Source organism: Rhinolophus sinicus, linkage group LG10, assembly GCF_036562045.2.
Source record: "Rhinolophus sinicus isolate RSC01 linkage group LG10, ASM3656204v1, whole genome shotgun sequence".
In the NCBI taxonomy this organism is placed as follows: Eukaryota; Metazoa; Chordata; class Mammalia; order Chiroptera; family Rhinolophidae; genus Rhinolophus; species Rhinolophus sinicus.
In genome coordinates this window covers 31,727,992-31,750,727 of record NC_133759.1, presented here as the reverse complement: position 1 = coordinate 31,750,727, position 22,736 = coordinate 31,727,992, and the positions used below count along the sequence as shown (strand labels likewise).

Genomic DNA, 22,736 nt, shown 5'->3' with positions numbered 1-22,736 from the left:
TCGCTCCAAAAAATGCATTGGAGCTGATTGTCGACTAGGTCTTATTTTTGGGGAAACATGGCAGTATCTCCGTAAAGGCCCTATCACTAAATACAGTCACCCTGCAAGTTATGACTTCAACACAAGAATTTGAGAGGGACATAATTCAGTCCATAATGCTATGTGACCTTAGATAAACTCCTTGATTTCTTCTAAGCCTTTCTTCTCTTGTCCCAGTTGTTTGGGGGCAAGAGAGAGTTAGATCATCAAATGACGGTAAATGAGATAATGTGTGTGAAACACTGCACAGGTTATCTGATACAGAGTAACAAATTTGTTCATTTTCCCCAGCAGCAGACTCGGATTAGAGAGTAAGTAGATTATTTGGGAGGTGAAAGAAACACCATAAGGGAAGTGGAGAAGTGAGACAAGAGAGGGAAATTGGCCCATAAAATACAGGGTGTGCTGTCTAACAAATCACCACTGGGAAAACTCAGGTGCCCATGTAGAGCAACTACGAGGGAGTCATCCCCGCCCCTGGGGCAAAGGAGCTGGGGCATTTCCGCACCAATGACCATCAGTCAGTGGTGGAGATCCTCTCCCAAGGGTATTTCTCAATCCTCCCTACCTCCAGCCTGCTGTGATTGTGGATAGCAAGCATGGCTACCAGAGAAAACCTCAGGCAAAGACACGCTCTGCCAGCTCTGCAGTAGTAGGGCCTGAGGGGATCTGTCTCCTACAGTGAGCATTCAGGAAACCTTAGTTGTTATCTGTAGTGGTGGTGGTAGTCATTGTGCTACTGTGTACTACTTTGTACTACTATTATACTACTATTTCCCTGAAAATAAGACCTAGCCAGACCATTAGCTCTAATGTGTTTTTTGGAGCAAAAATTAATATAAGACCTGGTATTATATTATGTTATATTATATTATAAGATCCAGTCTTATTAAATTAAAATAAGACCAGCTCTTATATTAATTTTTGCTCCAAAAGATGCATTAGAGCTGATGGTCCACCTGGGTCTTATTTTCGGGGAAACACAGTAGTAGTTTTCAGAACACTTAGAGCTATTGCTTGACAAAAGGGTGCTGGGGCCAAACAAGTATAAGGAATGCTCCTTACATGGTTGTCTTCCCGGGATTTGCCACTAAAGCTCTATTGATGGCCTGCAGTTGAGATCTCAAACCTTTTCTGGTCCTGTGATTTCCAGACTTACTACATAAAGACTTTTCCACACAGTCTATACTTACCTTTTATGGAGAGGTCTCTGATGCATGCTCTGGGGGTTATCAATTTTGGCTACTGCAGATGTGACTGTCAAGTATTGTAACGATGTTTTTAATCTGTTCACCACTTGTAGCCTCACAACAGTGCCTGGCACAGAGGAGGTTTTCAATAAATGCTGTTGTTGCATAGAGTCTTAAAGCAATTTCAAAAAAGCATCTGAGGATGCTTTCAGTAAAAGCAGACTCATGGAAAATAACTTATGTCATCCCTAAAATGACTGTTTTGAGACTTTGAAAGAAAATTCAGCTGAATATACATATACTTGTTGAAATATTGGCTAAAACGTTTTTTGTTGTTCTGGCTTTGTTCCCATTCATCTAAAGGAAACAGTAGACTTTCCTGAAGACTTAGGCGCTATGCGTGAGAAGATTGTCCACTTCCCGAGGGAGAAGCACTTCCTCCTCAGATCCATGTGTGACTGCAGAGCGGGGCTCAGTGGCACCAATGCCCCCCAGTCCAGCTTTGCTAAAAGGAGTATTCCAGCTTCATTTCCTCCCCCCTCCACTTCCACCCTGTTGTTGAACGTTAAGAATTGCAGCTGTGACCCCACTTAAGGGCGAAAAGAATCAAATTAGAGGACTTTTGGCAAGTGCATCCCCTTTAGTGTGATGCCAGGGAGAGCTGGCTCTTTGTTGGTCTCAAATGTCATCCGTGACCAAGGTGAGTCTGTCACTCTTCCTCATCTTCTGACAGGACCTGAGGCTTTTCTGAGCTGGATGCGGTCCTTCCACTGCAAGAAAACATACATCGAGAAGTGGGGTTTGCAACAAATAGGCTTTTCTCTATAGATGCTGCTCCAACTGGGCAGCCCTACTGTCTTTGTCCAACAGTGATAAGAATGGCAATATCATTGTTTGTTGATTATTATTACAATGAAAGGTTTGAAACCGTAATTATCACTCATTCTTTGGAACTGAGATGGAGGCCTGGGGGCTGTCAAATAAATGTGTTTTAATTTCCTGCTTTATTAGCCATTTGTGTACCCAAATGCCCATTTCTTAAGGAATATTTCCTGAGAAATTTCTTATCTTCCTAGAATTTGCAAAAGGCAGGAGCTGGAACACAGGCGCATTTTCTTCACACCCTACACATGAAAATGTGGACATTTCTAGATAAATTAGGAGTGAAGAGAGAGAACTGTGACCATCCAGGTTTTCATGGGTTAAGTCTTCCTTGAAGAATGGTAATGTGGATCTTGGAAGATACTGTATTTTGCCTTGTATAATGCCCACCCACATTTTTGGCCCAAACTTTCAGGGAAACGCAATTAGTACTACCCATATATAATGCACATCTTTATTTTTCCCTCACACATTTGGGCATAAAAGTGCGCATTATACACGGCAAAATATGGTAGTCTATAAAGATAGTCTCCCAATGCCCGGTAACCCAGTGAGTGAGTTATTACAGCCAAGAGGGTGTTTGGGGCCACTTGGAACCGTACAGGTAGATAACCACTGTGGAAGAAGCACAGTGACAGCGGACAGAAGTATTTCTGAGACCAGATTTATGCAGAAAGCGAGGTATGTTGCCTTTCTTTGGTCCAATGTTGGCCTGGCTACTGTTTCCCAGTAACCCTTGTTTTGTCTTTTATTCATCTGTCTTCCTCATCCCTCTTTGCTGAAAAAATCCCTGGAGAGAAACTATAAAGTCTTCTAGTGCCCTTTTGCTGTTTGTTTTCTGTGTTTCCTCTGTGCTTTGGTTCATCTCAAGTTCAAGAACAATGTCTACATTTTTCTAGGAAATGGTAGCTCTGACAATCTGTGAATGGGAGTGGGGAAGGGATAATGATTTTGTCTGCAGAACAAGAACCACTGGGACCTTCTTAATCAGTGGAGTGGAAAAGGTGAGGAGTTTGGATGTAGAAATAAGTATAGGATAGAATGCCAATTCCTTTATTATCTCACATTTTTTCCATGACATCTTATTGATAACCTGTTATAGATAAATAAAAAAAAGCAAACCTGTGTTCCTAGTCATGATGCTGCAGTATCCTTAACTGAGGCCTTCAGATTACTTCATTCTTGAGGTTTAACTTGATTATTTCTTTACAATCTTCTCCAAGATAAAGCACACTAACATGGGATTCAGGGCTTAAAAGCAAACAGATATACTGCAAATCCAGCTGTGAATATTTTCTGAATCTGTTTCTGTTAAGGCCTGGAATCGTCCACCCCTCAGACAGACAGAGGACACACACGATAATGCAAGTCACACAGCGAGGTTTATTTCCAGCCAGCTGGGGTCCCAGTCTCTGCCTGACGCAGCAGGTTTTAACAAGGACCCCAAACCCTTAAAGCTAAGGGTTTTTATAACGTTCTTAAGGCACTCAGTAATTTTCCATAGTCTTAGGGAGTACAAGATAAACTACAGGACTTACATAGCTTCAAAGAGTATAAGATAAGCTACAGGACTTCTGGTCTCTGTGCTGCAACTGCCCACATCCTGGAATTTACAATTAGGTTGTTTTAAGCTAAGGGCTGTTAAACCTGACCTTAAGGTAGCAGTTCTCATGCTAACGGTCTCTTACATTTCATGGGTATGTTTACCAATCAGAATGTTGCTAGAGATCAGTCTCTGGAATCAGACCTGTATTCAACTCCCTAGCACATGACCTCTTAGCTCTTTGGCCTCAGAAAAGATACTTAAAATCTCTGTGTCCTATTTTCCTCATCTATAAAAGGAAATGGATAATGGATAAAATTTATGGGGTTGTAAAATTAGCAATAAAGCAACCATTAAAGTCCTGACTCAATTTCTCATTCCCTTCGGATTCTATTCTCTCTCTCTTCCTCACTTTATAGACAAACTTATTAAAAGAATTGTCTTCATGTGCTTACTCAGTTTCCTTCCCTCCTCCTCTCCTTTTCAACCAACTTCATTCTGTTTTCTGCCCCAAACCAGAGCACATGTCCTTTGCCCCCAATTTTAATGTCCTCTCTTTGTGTCCCTTACCTCAGTGAATGGCATAACCATCTTATCCAGGGATGCATTTATGATGCCTCTTTTCCATATTCAATCCATTTCCAAATTCTGACTATTTCACATCTAAATATCTCATAAATAACAGCCGCTTCTCTCTAACTCCATGGCCACCATCACGGCTTGCCTAGACTACTGCAACAGATTCTTAAATGGTCTACCTTCATCCACCCACCACCTATCCATTTTATTGTCCCCACCATGGCCAGTGCATCTCTCCTTTGTGACAAAATTTCTTTGTTTATGTAACCATTTGGTTAATTCCTATCTCCCCTGCTAGAAGAACGTAAGCCCCCTGAGGTCAGAAATTGCATCTGACTTTGCTTAGCATTGTATTCTCTGTGCCTGACACCAAGTCCGGCTAAATAAATATCTGTGGAGTGAATAAGCATCTGCCACATAATATGAATTCCTTATATGAGTACCAATTGCTGTCATTGTCATCAAGTCATCATTCTCATCGTCATCGTCATTCTCACCACCACCAGGTGATTTTTTACAGAAATACTCTTTCCTCTTCAGAGTATAGCTGACTGAACATCAGAATCTTTAAATCTGCTTATCCTAGAGAAGTGCTCTGAACTTTCTTCATTTGACACCAGCACACTCAGAATTTTCATTGCTCTAACACAGAGATAAAAATATATATAAGGATTTCAGAGAATGGGTTTGTTGCCCACCTTTTCACAGTGATCTCTTTTCCTCTCTTTCTGTAAATACCGGGGGTGCCAAAAAATTGTATACACATGATTTGTATTCATCTTTTGTTGTCATTGTTGAGTATTACAATTTTAATACAGTTTTTTCTTTCTTAAAATGTATATGCATTTGTTTGGCACCCTCTGTATATATATTGTTACCTAATGCTGCATAGAATATTGTCCCAAAACTTGACAGCTTTTAAAAAACAAACATTATCTCACAGTTTCTATATGTCCGGAATCGGGGTGGGGCTGGGGGTAACAGTGTGGCTGGATTCCCTGGATCAGGGTCTCTCACCAGGTCCTTTCGAGGTTCAGTTATCTCAAAGCTCAACCTGGGCATGGAGCTGCTTCCAAGCTCGCCCGTGTGGCTGTTGACATCACTTCCTGGCTGCATGGGCTGCTCTCTAGGGCTTCTCAAAACGTAACAGCTTGCTTCCCCCAGAGCAAAGGCTCTGAGAGAAAGAAGGAGAGAGAGAGAGAGGTGAGCAAGGAAGAAGCCACAGCCAATTGGTAACTTAATCTCAGAAGTGATATCCCATCACTTTTGTGATATTCTGTTTATTAGAAGCCAGTCCCTGGATCCATCCCACACTCAAAGGGAGGGACTTATACAATGGCGTGACTACCAGGAGGTGAGGACTGCTGGGGGTCATCTTAGACAGAAGCTGCCCTATAACAACGGTGAGTTTGTCCTCCCGAGGCAAGAGCACCGCTTTCACTTAGGGAGTCATACCCACCAGGGCCTCAATATGTTGCCACACTTCTCTTTCTAAAAAAGAAGAGAGGGGAATGGGACAGGTTCTGCTAAGAATAGCTCCTAATATAATAATGACTTTAGTTGTCATTGCCCGTTGTGATTGACACTGAATCATGGAGAAGACCCCAATTACTCCTGTTGGATTGTCTGAGCATCAGTTTCCTGATGACTTACTTTATAGCTTCCTAATGAGTATATTAAAAATAGAACTCTAGAGGTAATAGGTAGAGAAGGTATATATTTAGACCTTGGGTTTCTTTTCCTCCCTGCACCCACCCCCCACTTTGCGCAGAGGTTTCAGTGCTAATTAGAGATCATTCTGAAACTGCATCTACTTTATCTTAATGTACATATCCAACATTTGCCATCTAATTTTGATATGAATTCCTCAGCAACAATTAAGCCACCTCCTAATTGACTGAATTATCTGTAATTTGTCACATTCACTCTTACATCACACACCAGAAGAGGAAAAAGGAAATAACCTATATTTAGGAGAGATTCATGGAAAAACCTTGGAAAATTAATGGACATCGATGTTGTAACTTCGAGCAGTGCTGTGAATTTCCTCTACAGAATTTTGTAGAGGGAAAAAGTAAAAAATAGACCTACAGTCGTATGACCATTATCTCTACATTTTGTTTTCTTTTGTGCAGATTGTTTCCCAGAGAAAGCTGTCCAAATCCTTGTTGAAGCACGGGAACACGGCTGGGAAATCCTCCATCACGGTAAGCCCTCCGTAAGCAGCCATCTGCCCACATGTAGCTGGCTGGGACAAACCAGATGCGTGGAAAGCAGACCTTGGGGCTATTGGGAGTTGATGCTAAAACTGCTCAACTATCCCACTCACCTCTTTCTTTTTTCTTTCTTTCTGTTTCCTGCCAGTACAATTTCACCTTTCTACTCCTGGGGAAAAAGGGTAGAAGGATTTGAAAGTGAGACCATACACTTCTACTGAGCACTTCTGCAACTGTAATATAGGTTTTAGTGGGGGACTTGGGTTTGTCGAGCATGGACTGAATATGGGATTATCTGGGGTTTTCAAATCAGCAAAGCTACCTATCTCTGCCTCTCAATTTTTTGAGAATTAAAAATGTACTCTAATCACATTTAGTCCAAGGTTTGGTTTGTTGCCTAAAGACCAGAGAGCCCAGCATTCAACTCTCTTCTTTAATACAATAGTTTGGAGCTATGCTGTAGCCACTAGCCACATGTGCTTCTTTAAGCTTAAATAAAATTATTTAAAATGAAATAAAAGCAGATATCCATTGCTTAGTCACACCAGGCACATCTCAAGTGCTCAACAGTTACTCGTGGCAGCTACTGCATTAGTGCAGATATAGAACATTTCTGTGATTGCTATTGGGCAATGCTGGAAGTACTTCTCAATCAGATCTTAAATTTTCATATATTTTAAACTTTGACATCTTGTGTTAGAGCCTTTGAGAAAGGTAGAGAAAGTAATCTAACCAGTTAGCTGTGTGAACCCCACTCCTGCTCCCCCCAAAAAAGATAGAAAAAGGTACCAGAAGAATCTAAATTGCTAGGCAGGGCAAATTGCCAGGAGGCAAACTTCCTGAGTTTCTTTGAACATCCTTTTTAACTTGAAAGTGACTGATTCATTTTTTTACATAATGGAAGCTATTTTTTAAAAGGAAAAAATAAAAAGAATTCCCATTAGGGAAAGTTGTGATCGTCCTTACAATAACTTACCTGAGTTTGTTGCATGAATATTTTAAACGACATCGTCACATCAAAGTTTTTTCTTGATTGTCATGTTTCATCATGAACAAGTATTTCAAATAGACTTTGAAGACCCCACTGGTGCTCTGAAAAGCCATGTATCCAAAGGCTTACTCCCAAAGCCCACAAACCCAGAGAAGCGTTGAGATGGGGGACTCAGGTGTGAGATTTGCCACGGTTCTTTCCCATGGGATCAGAACCTCACCTTGTGACCTCTTCTCTAAGACACCTTAGAGATTTTCTTTCTACACACATTCCAGAGAAACTTGATTTCCTAATTAATTTTAAATACTCCTCTTAATCTTGGGTCTTTGGATCAAAACAATGGCTTTATTAGCTTTAGGAAAACACTTGAAAATATGTGCTAAGTTTTCTGCAGATGGAAATCATAACTTTCATCACCTTTCCAAAGGTGTCTGTGACCACAGAATCGTTAAAGACCACTGCTTAAATGGAGTCTAAGAGTCATTATGGTGAAAAGGGACAAAGGAGGATCCAATAAAAAAATCTGAATAGAACGGTTCTTGGTTTAGGAAGCAGTTCTTGAGTTTTTACTGAATTCATGTTTCCTACTCCTCAGTTGCTCACACTTTTGGGACGGGGCATATTTCTCTCTTTGGACAACCTTTTTAGCTTTAATATTAGGTATGAAATAAAAATTTCCAGAGGCTACCAGTGTGTACTCAGAACAGATGGACCCAACTCCTAAAGAGAAAATTGAGCTCAGATAGAATGGACATAAAATTGAATTAAATCTCAGTACCTCAACGTAACCAATTCGATAAGGGTATCCGCATGCTATGGTCTCTGAATGCATGTGAAGTCCTCAACATTATTTTTAAGTGGTTTAACCTATATGCAAAGACTGGTCCCTAGATTTTTATTGTTGTTGTTTTTCTCCTGACTTTTTTTCCCATCAATTTCTGCTCTGACGCTTTGAGAGTCACTAGCTATTAAATATTGAAAAGTGATTTATTATGAAAGAGTCTCTTAGATAATATTATCTCTTCACTTACATCAAAATCCTTGTCAGGAATTCTCTGTCTTGGTAGTTAAGGGCTGAGGTCTTTCAATCTCAATTTCTCTCTCTCTCTCTCTCTCTCTCTCTCTCTCTCTCTCTCTCTATATATATATATGTGTGTGTGTATATATATATATATATATATATATATATATATATATATATATATATATATATAGTTTGTTTATGGAAGTACCATCCAATGCAGTGTGACTTTTCAAGAAAGAAGCTCTTTGTAACTGCTGCTCCAAATATCTCTTCCTCCAGCATATACCCCATATCTCATGTTCTTATGCTCAACATAAATGAAATCTAGCTATCTACTATTGTCTATTCTAGGGAGTTGCCTGTATACCTGGAAATGCTGTGCCATGTTCACTACAGTTGTGGAAAACTTCTTGCCCAAAATGTCTTTGTTGATTTTTGGACCAAACATGAGCTGAATTTGTTCATGAATTTCTGGGCTGAGTGATCCAACCGCCACCACAGCTGATGCGTGCTTTTTCCTTTAGGTGATTGCTGAGGAATTATCTGGCAATGACGACTATGTTGAACTTGCATTCAATGCACGGAAATTGGATGATAAGGTAAAGTTTTGGCATTAACCTTATTGAAGGAAGTAATAAATCCAGCATACAAAGTTTAATCAGATTTTCCCCTACAGCTGGTTTTTTCCCTTTCAACCCACATTTTTAAACAGATCAAAGATTTCAGAGAGGTCTGCAAAGTAAGACTTCCTCCAAATTGAGAGGCAGTTAATGAGATGGGAAAAGGACTATAATTAAAAGAGGATCATTTTTTAAATATAAATGTCTAATCACTATGCTGTATACCTGAAATTAATATAAAATAATATTGAATGTTGACTGTAATTGAACAATTAAAAAAGGGGAAAGGTGAAGGGGAATAAGAGGTTCAAATTTCCAGGTATAAAACAAATAAGTCATGGGGATGTAATGTACAGCATAGGGAATATAGTCAATAATATTGTGATAGCATAGTACGGTGTCAGGTGGTTACTGGACTTATCATGGTGATCACTTCTTTAGGTGTATAAATGTTGAATAACTATTGCGTATACCTGAAACTAATATAATATTGTATATTAGCTATATTTTAATACAAATCTTAGAAAAATAAACAAACAGGACAATTTTGTTACATCAAGATTTCATTTGTTCCTAAATGCCACAGGTCAGATGTGCACAGGTAAATATGAGTTAACCCCATTGGTAGGGACATTTCAAAGGAAAAGAGAAGATGTGAAAGGGAAGAAAAATGACATTTTTTAATCACCTATATTTGCCAGGTACAAGGTTAAAAGCTTTTCATGAATTTTCACATTTATTCATTCTTGTAACTTCCATGCAACAGATATTATTAACCCTGTTTTAAAGATAAGGAAATCAATTCAAAGATGAAGTAATTTGTCTAAGGCCATTCCATGCATTAGTCGAGATAATCCAAGAAACAGACACCAAGATAGGATTAAATATGCAAGGATTTTATTCAGAGAAATGCCCGTGTAGGTAACATGGGGAGGAAGTCTGGCAGAGCTGACCTTACCTTTAATATATTATGTTATGTTATGTTATGTTATGTTATGTTATGTTATGTTATGTTATGTTATGTTATGTTAGACTGGTCTTATATTAATTTTTGCTCCAAAAGACGCATTAGAGCTGATGGTCCAGCTAGGTCTTATTTTCAGGGATACACGGTATTTAATCAGAAATTAGCAAGCATACCAGGAAGCAGAACCAAAAAACAGGTAGAAACAGACCTATAGGTGATCCAGATTCTGTAGACATCAGGTACAGGCTTTACAATAAGTATAATTAACACGTTTCAGACAGCAGATACATTGCTTCTCAAAGACCTGGCATTTGAATTGATCTTTGAAGAATATTTGGGATTTCAACCAAGTGCTTACTTCTCAAAGGACTTGGCGCTCAGATGCCGCTCATTCTAGCCAAGGTGGATCACAGGGATAAACAATAAAGCAGTGAAGGGTCAAATCCAGGGGCGTTTGATGCAGGGCTGAATCTGATGTGTTTGTGTGGAGGAGGGGAACAACTGATTTTTCTCTGTTTTAGGATTTCTTCAGTAAATCTGACCCCTTTCTGGAAATCTTCCGTATGAATGATGACGCAACTCAGCAGCTCGTGCACCGAACTGAGGTGAGAAAAGTCATCTTCAGCTCTGCATTTAATCTCCTAAAATGATAAATTGACCTTTTTTGAGAAACCCCTCACATTTCTTAATGTCTGTGGCTATGCACTCAGACATGGAGTCTTCAGTATTCTCAAGAAGCCTCTTTATTCTCAACTTAGATGTTAGAAGGGAAGACCCTTTCTCACCCAAATTTTCCATTATTGGCTTTCAACACAGAGAGCCAGCAACTTATTAATAACAAAAAGATGAATCCCAGCTAACATTTAATAAGAGTGACTAGGTGCCGAGCATTGCACTAAGTGATTTTATGTACATTATTTTATCTACTTTCCACAGTAATCCCTTGGCATGATTATTACTACCCCCATTTTACAGTTGAATAAACTGAACTTTTGGGAGGTCAAGTCACTTTCCCATTTCTCACAGTTAGGTGTGGGGCTCCTGGAGTCTCACAAAAAAATGTGATTATGAAGTTTTCCAGTGAGTCAAGCAGTAAAGCATTGATTTTTCCTCTTTCTTACTCAATAGATACAAAATAAATACCAGGCAATATTGTTCTCTTGGAAGAAACACATGCGCTTACACAGGTTCTCACACATGAGTGAGCACACACACATTTTAATTACAGAGGAAATTTCTAGTTGAAATTTTGATCTGCTATTGAGTTTTTCAAAACTGTTGCAATGAAACATCTTCACTTCTTAGTATTTTTATATAAAGGTGGGAAATTTAAATGAACCCAAACAATTTTATCTGTTTTCTTCTCACTACCAGGATATCAGAGCACAAGACAAAGTCACACAGGAACACTGTTTTTCTACTTCAATGCATTAAGAGAAAGTTAATAATGAGCCCATGATATAATCAATAATTCATATTTAAGAAATCCAGAAGAGAGAATCACTTTTGAAGTATGTTACTTAAATGGAGAATTCTTTTTACTGTGCTAAGGTTTTTGCTAACTAAAAACTTCACAGGAAGAAAAACTAATATGACAGAATTCCATTTAAGTTCATTTGTATATCCCTAGAGCAACGGTCCTCCAATTTCATGCATCAGAATTAGCTAGAGGGGTCTACCCGCTATCAGTAGGTCTGGGAGGAACCTAGAAATTTGCATTTTCAGCAAGTTCTCAGGTGACGCCGCTCCCGCAGATTCAGGAATCACACTCTGAGCACCCCTGTCCTGGAGTCCACAATGTAATCCTAGGCACAGAGCAGATAGTCATACATTTTTAAACCAAATTGAATGATTTGAATCATAGTGATGGCAGGATAAGACGACTCATATGGACTCTTGGGCAGTATTTAACCAAGTTAATGATTAGTAAGCTGCTTTTAAAAGGGTTTGCTGTATTATAGACTGAGTTTGTGACTGAAGATCTGAAGATCTGCCCTGTATGTCTTCTTAGGGTAGATATTGTAAGTATGCTGCCGGGATTTTTCTTCTAGCAACTTCTCTTCTGATTTACAATCTGGTCTAAATCAAGGTCACAGGTTACCAAAGACCATTCAATCCTTTAGCAGTAGAATAGAATTGTCGTGCCACACCTCCACACCCACCAATAGTCTCTGCCTATGTGACCTCAATACAAGAGAATTTATGCCATAGGGCTAACAGTCCTTGAGAACTGAAGATCCTTTCTCAGAGGCCAGAGGCAGCTCCCCTTCATTAATCCCAACCCCTGCTGGTATAGAAAGGGTCATTCCCAGCATCCACATACTGCACAATATTACTGTCATTATTCATGAAACGACAGCCAGGCCAGTGACCCTAGGAGTGCTGCTCACAATGACCCACTGAGTGGGTATCCTTAAAAGATTTTCTACCCCAAGTTTTCATTAAGGCACCTATTCCAGACAATTGTCCTTTTCATAAGCGCCATAATGCTTCTCAAGCAGTTTTTATGTTGAAGTGTGAAAATGTCAAGCATTTCCTCTCCCACCCACCAGTCCTGTTTCTTTTCTTAGGTTGTGATGAATAACTTAAGCCCAGCCTGGAAATCATTCAAAGTATCGGTAAATTCTCTATGCAGTGGAGATCCAGACCGCCGGCTGAAGGTCAGAAATCTATCTCTGTCTGAGAAATGCAATTTTTATGTATTTAACCCTCCTCTTTTCCTTCAAGTGAATATGGGCAAACCCAAAATATTCCTTACCATTTAACCAAATCTCTTAGCATCTTGTTGGAAAAAGCAGGGGCTGTTTCTTCCTCTAGAGCAGGGGTGTCAAAACTGCGGCCCGCGGGCCAACTGCGGTCTGCAATCCATTGTTAATTGGCCCGCAGCAAATTCCAAAAATATATTTAGTTTACTTAAATAAACCAGGTGAGGCAATACGTACTTCAGCTCGAGTGAGTTGTCCGGCTGTTTGTGTATTTTACCACATATGGCCCTTGGTGAAAAACGTTGAAAAAAGTTTGGACACCCCTGCTCTAGAGCCATTGAAGCTCATGAGAGCCCAAGATAAATCCCAATTGTGTTATGTCAAGAGCCAAATCTTATGGCTTCTCAGAGACAAACTGTAGCAATAAGTTCAGGGTATAGTTGGGAGTTATTAAAAACACATATATTGCTCTCAATTATCTACTGTTGCATAACAGATTACTCTAAAATTTAATCACTTAAAACAATAACCATTTATTTAGCTTAAGATTCTGTGCTTTGGCAAGTTGAGCTTGTCTGGAATGTTCTTCTTTTGGTCTTGCTTGGACTTCCTCAGACATTTGCGGTCAGCTGCCCATGAGCAGGGTGGCTCTGTTTCTGGGGTTTACCTGGCTGTCACCTGAAATGATGGGGGTGGTTGGGCCACTTGTCTCTCACCATCCAACAAGCTGGCTCGGCCTTATACACACAGCAACCTTAGGGTTCCCAAAAAGCAAGAACAGAAACTGCAAGATCTTTTGATGCCTAGTCTCAGAACTCATACAGGGTCACTTTCTCCACATTCTATTGGCCAAAGAAAGTCACTTCTAGATTCAAGGGTGAGGAAATAGGAGGCAGACACCACCTCTTGGTGAGAGGAGCTGCAAACTATTGCAGCCAATCTTTTCAGTGTACCACAGATGCTTTTTGAACATCACTGGAATGTGGAAGTTGGAAGAGAAGAGGCATCGTGGGAGTCAGGGTGATCAAAGGAAGACAAAGGCTGAATGCCAGAAGCAAACTCCAGGAGGCATTCTTTCTGGTCCATGGTCTGGCCCTCTCTCTGCCTTGGAAGTCCATGTTGTCAGTGTCCCACAGTTGATTCTACCAATTCAGGATGACTAAGTAAATTCAAGAGAGACTGGAGCCTGTAAACTGAAAGGCCAGTGGATTCATGATTCATGTTCATTGAGGAACATGACCATCAAGCAGACTTAAAATTCACATTAGCTTCACCAGGGCGTTTTTCTCCCTGTAGGCAAACCATAGAGCAGATAATGTCGGAAGGTTGCTATGATATCCTGAAAGCAGAGCCAGGGATGCTGGATGGTTAATGGCTTCAGACTCTACAATGAGAATATAGGTCCATCGGGCAGACTAAACATTCATATTGGTCTTTCAGGGCACCCAGTCTCCTGAAAAGTGTTAGAAGGGCTCTGCCAATGTTTGTATTTTAACTTCACAGTTTCCTCACTCGTTTGCCCCATAAATCTTCCAATGAATATAATTATTTTGATTTGTCAATGTTGTCAATCAGATTAGAATCCTATCTGATTGGTTAGTCGCATCCTATTAATATGACTTTGCTTAATATGTATCTTTGCTTAAAACCATTCTGTGTGGGCTTTGCGGTCGTACTCTTAGTGGACTTCCGTGTTCTAGAGGAGCAACTCAGAGTTGACCCTACTATCTCCTGTAAGAACAAAGCTATTTCAAGCCTCAACTTCCACGGGAAGTGTCTTTTATGCCAAAATCAGGACTCCTGGATGTTTGGGCCTTTCTTTGTAACCTTATATGCAGGATGGCCAAGAGCTACAGCTTCAGTCAAGAGGTGGTGATTTTCTCCTATGCTCTGAGCAGCACCATCCCACTCACAGGCAGATAAATAGACTTTGGGGGCAGAAATCAAATACTGCCTCCAGTAGCCATCGATCAACTTAGTCATGGGGAGTTGGTAACTGAGTTGGTATCAGTTGGTAAAAAGAGAGTGTTACCTATAATTGAATTTAAAAAAATGCAGAAGAGGAGCCCTTCCTGGCCTTTTAAGTGCTCTGCTGTCTGTAGAGGAATAAGTAGGAGTGAAGAAGATAGATGAATGATAGACGGACGATAAGAGATAGGTAGGTAGACAGACAGACAGACAGACAGACAGATAGATGAGAAAAAAAGAAGAAAGGAATGAAGGAGGGAGGGAGGGAAAGAGGGAAGGAAGGAAAAGAGAAAAACAAAGTGTGTGTAAGAGAGAGCCAGAGGAGTGGAAAGGAGGAGAGGGAAGAGAAGGGGAGGGGACTGGACAGGGAGAGAGGAAGCAGCTAGGATTTGCTTTCTCAACAGATGCACTATTGACATTCAGATTCCGGGAGGGGGCGCTGTTCTGTGCATTGTAGGTGTTTAGCAGCACCCCAGGCTATTAAATGCTATTAGTACTCTACCCCTGTCATTCTTACAGCCAAAGGTGTATTCAGATATTACTAAATGTTCCCTGGAAGGTAAAATCATTTAGACCAATGCGTCAGAATTGTCGGTTACAATAAATGGCTGTGCCTTGCCCCCGGAGTTTCCGATTCAGTAGGTCTGGGGTAGGCCTGAGAATCAGTAGTCTAACAAATTCCCAGGGGATGCTGATGCAGCTGGTTCTACCAGACACTTTGAGAACCTGATACAGCTCCTTCATTACAGCCTTTTCATGGCTTCGTGCCCTCACCCCACTTTCCACCACCCAGTCTCCCCTCTAACACCTTTCTCTACCCAGCACTCCTACCTATCCTGCACTCTCCCCAGCCTTCAGGGCTTTGTGCGTGCCTCTCTGCCTGGGATGCCTGCCTCATTCTGTTTTTATTTGGAAATTGTTGCTTTCCTTCGGGTCTCTCAAGTCTCCCTCCACCTCCAGGAAACCTTCCCTGATCTCTTTAGCATCTGTGAGGTGTCCTCTAGCCCTCTACACCCAACCCCCATTAAAATAATTCTCAACTTATTTTAAAAATATCTGTTCACATCTCTGTTTCCCAAGCAGATGACTTGTTCTTTCTGGTTTGCTCCTTCTGGGTGAGAACGCATGTTTTGCTCACTATGTATCCAGGTGTCTAGCAGAATGCTTGCTTGGCACAGAGTAGATACTTGGTAATTGTTTCTAGAATGAATGGAAAGAAGAATGAGGGAGATACTGAGAGAGCAGCAGACTTTACTGTGAGGCGGTGGGAAGAGGGTCACCCACACAGGTATTCTGGAGTTTACTAGGTCGTAAACGCAATATTGTCACCTGCTCACAATAACCAAATGCATCTTTTCTGAAAAGCAGAATAGACTCCCTTTATTTGTATCAATTACTGTATTGTGTTACAAGGGCCACTGTGAAATTCTCATAATGCTGTCCCTAACCAGCTTTCTCTGAAATATAATAGCACCGTATTGGCAGGCAGCATCTCTGTCCATATGGGTGTCATTCTCCCCACCGCCACAAATAATTAGAAAATGAATTTTTAAATTAAAAAATTTTTAAACCCTCTGTCAGGTTAGATTTTTAATCTTCGCAAATTTTTAACAATTAGCTCTTTGTCCCAAATGAGGCTTGATATCTTTAGTTCTCATTTATTCAAGGTCTACACAACCACCAAGTTCAAATAACCAGTTTTTTGTTTTGGTTCTATTTATGTATTTCATATTCCTCTTTTGTGGAAAAATAAAAATAATATTCCAATAAGTCTTTTTCAGAAATTGATGTTTTAACTTATTTATTATGAAAATTTTCAAACATACATAAAAGTAGAAAGACGATATGATAATCCCCCGTACCCATCACACATCTTCAACATTATTAACTCATGGCCAACTTTATTTCATCCACACTCCCCAATATCCATTTTCCCTCTCTGTCTCCCCACCACTGGATCATTTTGAAGCAAATCCCAGATCAGGGTGGACTCACCCCACAGGCACAGCAAACATAGGGCCAGGGCCCAGAATACGTTTAAGAGTCTGTGAAAATATTTTAATTTCTTTTAAAATCAGAAGAAAACAAGATTGAATAAAATATTTTAATTTTTTCTCATATCCGAAAACAATGACATTCTTAGGATTTCAAAAATCTATGATGGTGGGATGGGGCCCAGGAAGGCAAAAGTGCCTGGGGTCAACAAAAGTCATGAAGTGGCTCTGTTCCCAACATCTTATCATTTCACCCCAAAAATCCTTCAGGATGTATCTCTAAAGGATAAGGAATCTTTCTATAAACAGAACCACAAACCCACTATCATATCAAAGAATATTAACTAAGCTTCCTATTAATCAACTATTCTGCCACTATTCATATGTGATTATTGTCTGTCTAATTTAGTTAAAAGTTTAGTTTTGTTTTTTCATTTTTTTTCAAATTGGGATCTAAACAAGGTCCAAGCATGGCATCTGACAGAAATGTCTCTGAAGTCTCTTTTAATCTAGTTATTGCCTCTCCCCACCCACCCCACCCCCCCTTTTTTTTTTTGCAATGTACTTATTGAAGAAACCAGGTTGGTTTGTTCTATAGTGTTTCTCACATTCTATATTCACTACAAACAGCTGGAACTTAATCAGCTTCAGGGTCTGTTTTTTAGCAAGAATGTCTTAGACATGATGGTTTTCTTATCGTGTTAACAATCACTGAAGAACATTGCCTAGATTCATCATTTCATTAGGGTTTCCAAAATGGTGTTTTTCTAATCCTATCATTTCTTCACTATTTATTATTTAGAGTTCTGTAAAGAAAGACTTTAACAACTATTTGGTTCCCTGAGGTGTGATTTGTACACAAAAGTCAGGAATATGATTTATTATTCCTTTTTACCAATTTTCAGAATTACAAGTTATTTTTGTAGCATCCTCCATAGGTGACTAGTGAGGTCCTTCCATATTATTAAAAATTCATGGATTTTTTAAAATATACTCGAGTGTTTCGATCCATTTCAGTTATTATTATTCCTTTGAAAACATGAACTGTCTCATGTTGAACCAATGAAAACCACTTTAAGTTGGCCCTTGAGTTCTTTTGATATAAATTTAATAGTGTTTAATAGTTTTCTTGCTTTCTGGTATGAAGTTTTGAAATTCATGCATCTTGACATTCTTTTTCTCCATAAGATATAGCTCTCTGTGGCTGCTGAGTCATATTTTAAAGTCTTGAAATAATTCTTCTCCACAATTAGACCTCTGTTCCATAAAATATTAGGTTCGTTTGTTTGATTTTGCTTTCATTGTTTAAGTATTTGTTACAAATTTAATTTTGTTTTAGGATTATATAAAATTTTTACTTGATTCTAAAGTTAACACTACAAAACAAGGTGTATTCAGAAAAGTTTAGCTCTCATTCCTGTCTTGCACTATTACTCTCTTCTCATATAGGTAATCATTTTGTAGTACATTTTAATACCTGGTAGAGTTAGCCTCTCCCACTTCTTTGTAAGAGTTTTCCTGGATGTTTTGTTTGTTTGCTCTTTCCATGTCACTTTATAAGCAATTAGTACCAGAAGAAAAGAAAACACACTGGTATTTTTATTGAGATCGCAAAGGAAATTTCTATTAATATTGAAATACATACATGGCATGTATTTCCATTCTTTCAAGTCTCCTTTTGTGTTTTGCCAGAGTGCTGAATGTTTTCTCTGTTAGGTTTGGTATGTTTATTTATAAGTTTAAGCCTAGTTAATTTCTCTCTTTCTGTCTCTATCTCTGTTTCTCTCTTTCTTGCTATTGTAAATGGGGTCTTCCATTATACATTCAAAGTATTTTTTGTATACCTAAAAGCTATTGAATTGTTTTTCTTAAATTACTATTTTATTAAGGTCTTTTCTTGTTTATGGTAACTTTTTGTTAATATTTTGGAGTTTTTTCCAAATACATAATTTTATCATCTGGAAATATAGATTTTCCCCGACTTACTTAACTAATGGCTCTAATTATTTCTCTTCTTTAATTGTGTGGACCAATACAACGTTAAATAGTAGTGGAGATAGAGGGCATCTTGGTCTTATTCACCACTATAGTGGAAAATCCTATAGAGTTTCCCTATTAATTCTGACAGATTAATTTTTTAAGGTAATTCCAAAGGTGTCAGAGGCTTAGAGCTTTCTCAGACACATCTACCAGGCCTTAAATACCTGTGGTAGCATTCACAAAGGATTCTTACTTGTTATAATTACCCAAGAGACAACACTGCAACTTGATGGAATGTCTTCTGAACCATATAAAAGACATTGCACGATTTCCTGAATAGTTTTATGGTTGTATTTGATATTCGCTGTTTAATGAAATTATTCATGATTTCTATGGCATATTAGAGTCTTTCTTTCTAACCATACTGTGAGGTAGGTTCTTTTGTCTTCATTTCATAGATGAAGAAATGAGGCTCAAAACTCCATGCAGGCAAATGCCAAATTGAATGCTTTTTATTGAATTGTGCTACCTCTATTTTTTGTGTATTTGTTAGAAAATAAATCATCCTGATAAAGCATATATATATATATATATATCCCTTTACTCTGACCCAACCAGAATGCTTATTTATCATCATTCTAATATTTAACAGTAACAAGACTTGTCTATATGTAATGTAGTTCATAAAGATTGAGGAAGTATCAACTGTGTAACATACCACTAAAGGAAACTATGCTCTCCATTAAACTATAACACAATGTTTTCTTATCAATGTGTGGTTGATCAGAAAATACATATGTGCCTCTTAGATTCTGTGAAATGTAATATTCATCCTTCGATTTGATCAAAACATTATTAATGCCCAGTACATATTTTTTAGGGGGCAATGCTGGTATTCAGAATAGAGTTTTCCAGGTTGTGTCTTAAAGAAGAAGAGAGTAAGAAGGCACCATCAGCAAGCATTTATTAATACCCTAACTCTGCCTACTGCTATGAGAAAATGCCTTGCCAGAACACAGGTAACTTGGAGATTGTCCCCATAGAGTTTATCAGGCATCCTCCGAATATGACTGATAGAGGCTAGTTACTTTGAAGAGGGATGTAGGATGATGGGGACCAGTTGTTTCTGTATCAACCTGCCCCCATGCTTTATGGAGGAGAGAGGCTCAGATTATTAACTGAGGTTGTGGTGGGGTAGGTGCAGGCAGAAGGAGGTAGCACAAGAGAAGAAGAAGCAGGTCCCCAAAGTCAAAGCAGAGGTATTAAGGTTCCAGAGGCCATGAAGGGGTGAGAGGTACAAGTCTAAAGCAACCAACAAACGATATTTTTTCCCATAATTCATTTTGCACATTCTTTATGCCTTCCCTCTTTTGCAGCCATGCCTGATTAATTTAAAACAGCCATATTCACGAGTTCCCTTCTGACACCCCCAAAGTTGGATTTCTGGTGAGTCAGAAAAGTGCTCTATTGAATCGGAATCCCAGACAGTGGTCCTGGAATCTTCATTTTAACAACTTTTCTATGTAATTCTGATGCAGGCTATTTATCAAGCACACACTGAGAAACACTTTCTTCCTACTGATTCTCCAAACCTAACTGACTCACTGGTACCTCTCTTAGGTAGTTCAGTATTTTATTCTGCCAGCTTACTGAAAAGCTAAGTATGTATATATGTGTATACAATCTGCTCTTCCTTCTTTAGGAAACACTTAACATTTGTCCTTTGGTTACATATAGCTATTGATGTCCTCCCTTATCATGTGTGACCAGGCCATCTTAAATTGAAATTGTATTTTCTCCACAAATTCACTGTCTTGGTTTGGACTCTTTGAGCCACACTGACACAAAACTGCCAGATTGGTTTGACACCTGGTGTGTGTGCTTGGAATTTGCTTTGGACCTTCCCCCTTTCTTCCCTAGCCCATGTGACTTCTAACTCCTGGACCCCTGAGTACTTCTTATTGTGTCTGGTCCTTTGGACTGAGTTGCCATACTTGTTTTCTTTCTGTTTCATCCTGATTTTCTCTAACAAACCTTATGGCTCTTATTACTTGAAAAAGAAGAAACCCCACACTAGTTCCAACCCACAGATTTCAGTCTTTGACAGTGACCCCAATTCAGCCCAATAATTCCCCAAACCCATACAAGGGGCTTCAGTCACTAAATACCCCATTGGTTACACCAATATTTCCTTATTCTTGGTATAAGACACAGAAAGTTGCAATTGAGGGGTCCATTGCTAAGTATGTTCAGTATTGATGGAAACTCCTGTAACAAAGAACCTAACCTTCTCAGGCAGTTGAAAGCAGGTTCACTTCCCTGTCTACCTACCTTATAATTGAAAGGGGGAAAAATTAGCATGATTCATAATCCTGTTAAGTTTTCTTGAGATCTGTTAAAGTTCAAGTGCTTTCTTTATGGCCTTCTGGACTCAAGGACTGCTGGTTTTGTGCTTATCAATAGCCTAAATGTCCTGCAATTACCAGAGGGTTGCAGATTTATAGAGGTGTCTCTATATTGGATCGGCCATGGGACAGGACTTCTTGACTCCACTTAAGAAAATGGCCCCTGTGAGCCCAGCAGACTGCCTCTACTGAGATCTGTAATCAGTACTGCAGCATGGAAAAGGAATAACCAGCTTAAATAGTGTTAAATCCTGCAGGAATAGAGGAGGCTTCTGAGTGAGAGAAAAACTGCATAGTCTCTTAATTTTAATATTTTTTTCCTTTTCATTAATAGTATCCCTCCCTTTTATTTTATTTTATTTTTTTACAGATGAGGAATTTAAGACTCTGTTTAAGCAAATTGCTTAAGATTACATAGCTAAATAGCACAGCCTTAGTTTAAACCCAGGTCTCTTATTCTCTATAGTCCTTTCTGCTAACTGTTAAAAGACAGCTAACATTTACTGAGCATTCACTAGCTACCAGGTACTATATGGGACCCTGCTTCAATGATCTCATTCAGCCCTATAAATATCCTAGGTTAAACAATGCTGCCGTAAGAAAGAGCTCCCATGCTATGTAGGTGTATTTCTGGCTCACATAACAACCAAAGGGGAAAACTTTCTAATCAGCCTGCCTCTCCTCCATAAAGTGATGCAAGAACCCTGGTTGCTTTTATCCTGAGGATCATCTCTACCTAGGCCCTCACTGTTATTTGCATCTAGCAGGCAGAGGGTAAAAAGTGTGGAGAAGGCTCTCTCTAGAAGTTTTGGCTGAAAACAACACTTGGCATTGCTACCTACATTCCAATGACTAAAGCTCAGTCATATGACCACACTGAACTGCGAGAGAGGCTGGGAAATGTGGGTTAGTGGGATGCCTAGAAAGAAAAGAAATTTTTGATGGCCAGCTAGTTGGCTCTTCCACAGGGAGATGGTTTTTTTTTTTCGATGACAGTTGACATACACTATTGTATTAGTTTCAGGTGTACAGCACAGTGGTTAGACATTTATATAACTTACAAAGCGATCAGCCCAATACATCTAGTACCCATCTGACACCATACATCATTATTACAATATTATTAACTATATTCCTTAAGCTGCACCTTACATTCTGTTACTATTTTTATAACTGGCAATTTGTACTTATTAATCCCCCTTTTCACACATCCCCAAACCCCCTCCCACCTGGCAACATCAGTTTGTTCTCTGTATCTATCAGTTTGTTTCTGTTTTGTTTGTTCATTTCTTTTGTTTTTTAGGTCCCACATATAAGTGAAATCGTATGGTATTTGTTTTCTCTCTCTGACTTACTTCACTTAGCATAATACCCTCGATTCACACATGTTGTCACAAATGGCAAGATTTCATTCTTTTTCATGGCTAAATAATATTTCATTGTATGTATGTGCCACATGTTCTTTACCCATTCATCTATTGATGGACATTTAGGTTGCTTCCATATCTTGGCTATTGTAAATAATGCTGTGGTGAAAATAAAGTTGAATATATCTTTTCAAATTAGTGTTTTAGATTTCTTAGAAGTACCCAGAAATAGGATTGCTAGGTCATATGGTAGTTCTATTTTGAAT

At 39.1% G+C, this 22,736-nt stretch overlaps 1 protein-coding gene across 6 annotated transcripts in view; it reads left to right on the top strand.

Annotated features, from left to right (window-relative positions):
* The window catches only part of CPNE4 (copine 4), a 402,708-nt gene that overhangs the window by 283,744 nt on the left and 96,228 nt on the right, over nt 1–22,736 (top strand). For all 6 annotated transcript variants that reach the window (XM_019725940.2, XM_019725942.2, XM_019725945.2 and 3 more), the window contains exons 4-7: nt 6,369–6,440; nt 8,989–9,063; nt 10,573–10,656; nt 12,622–12,711. In XM_019725940.2, coding sequence (XP_019581499.1) covers nt 6,369–6,440; nt 8,989–9,063; nt 10,573–10,656; nt 12,622–12,711 — 321 coding nt within the window. The remainder of the gene's footprint in view (nt 1–6,368; nt 6,441–8,988; nt 9,064–10,572; nt 10,657–12,621; nt 12,712–22,736) is intronic.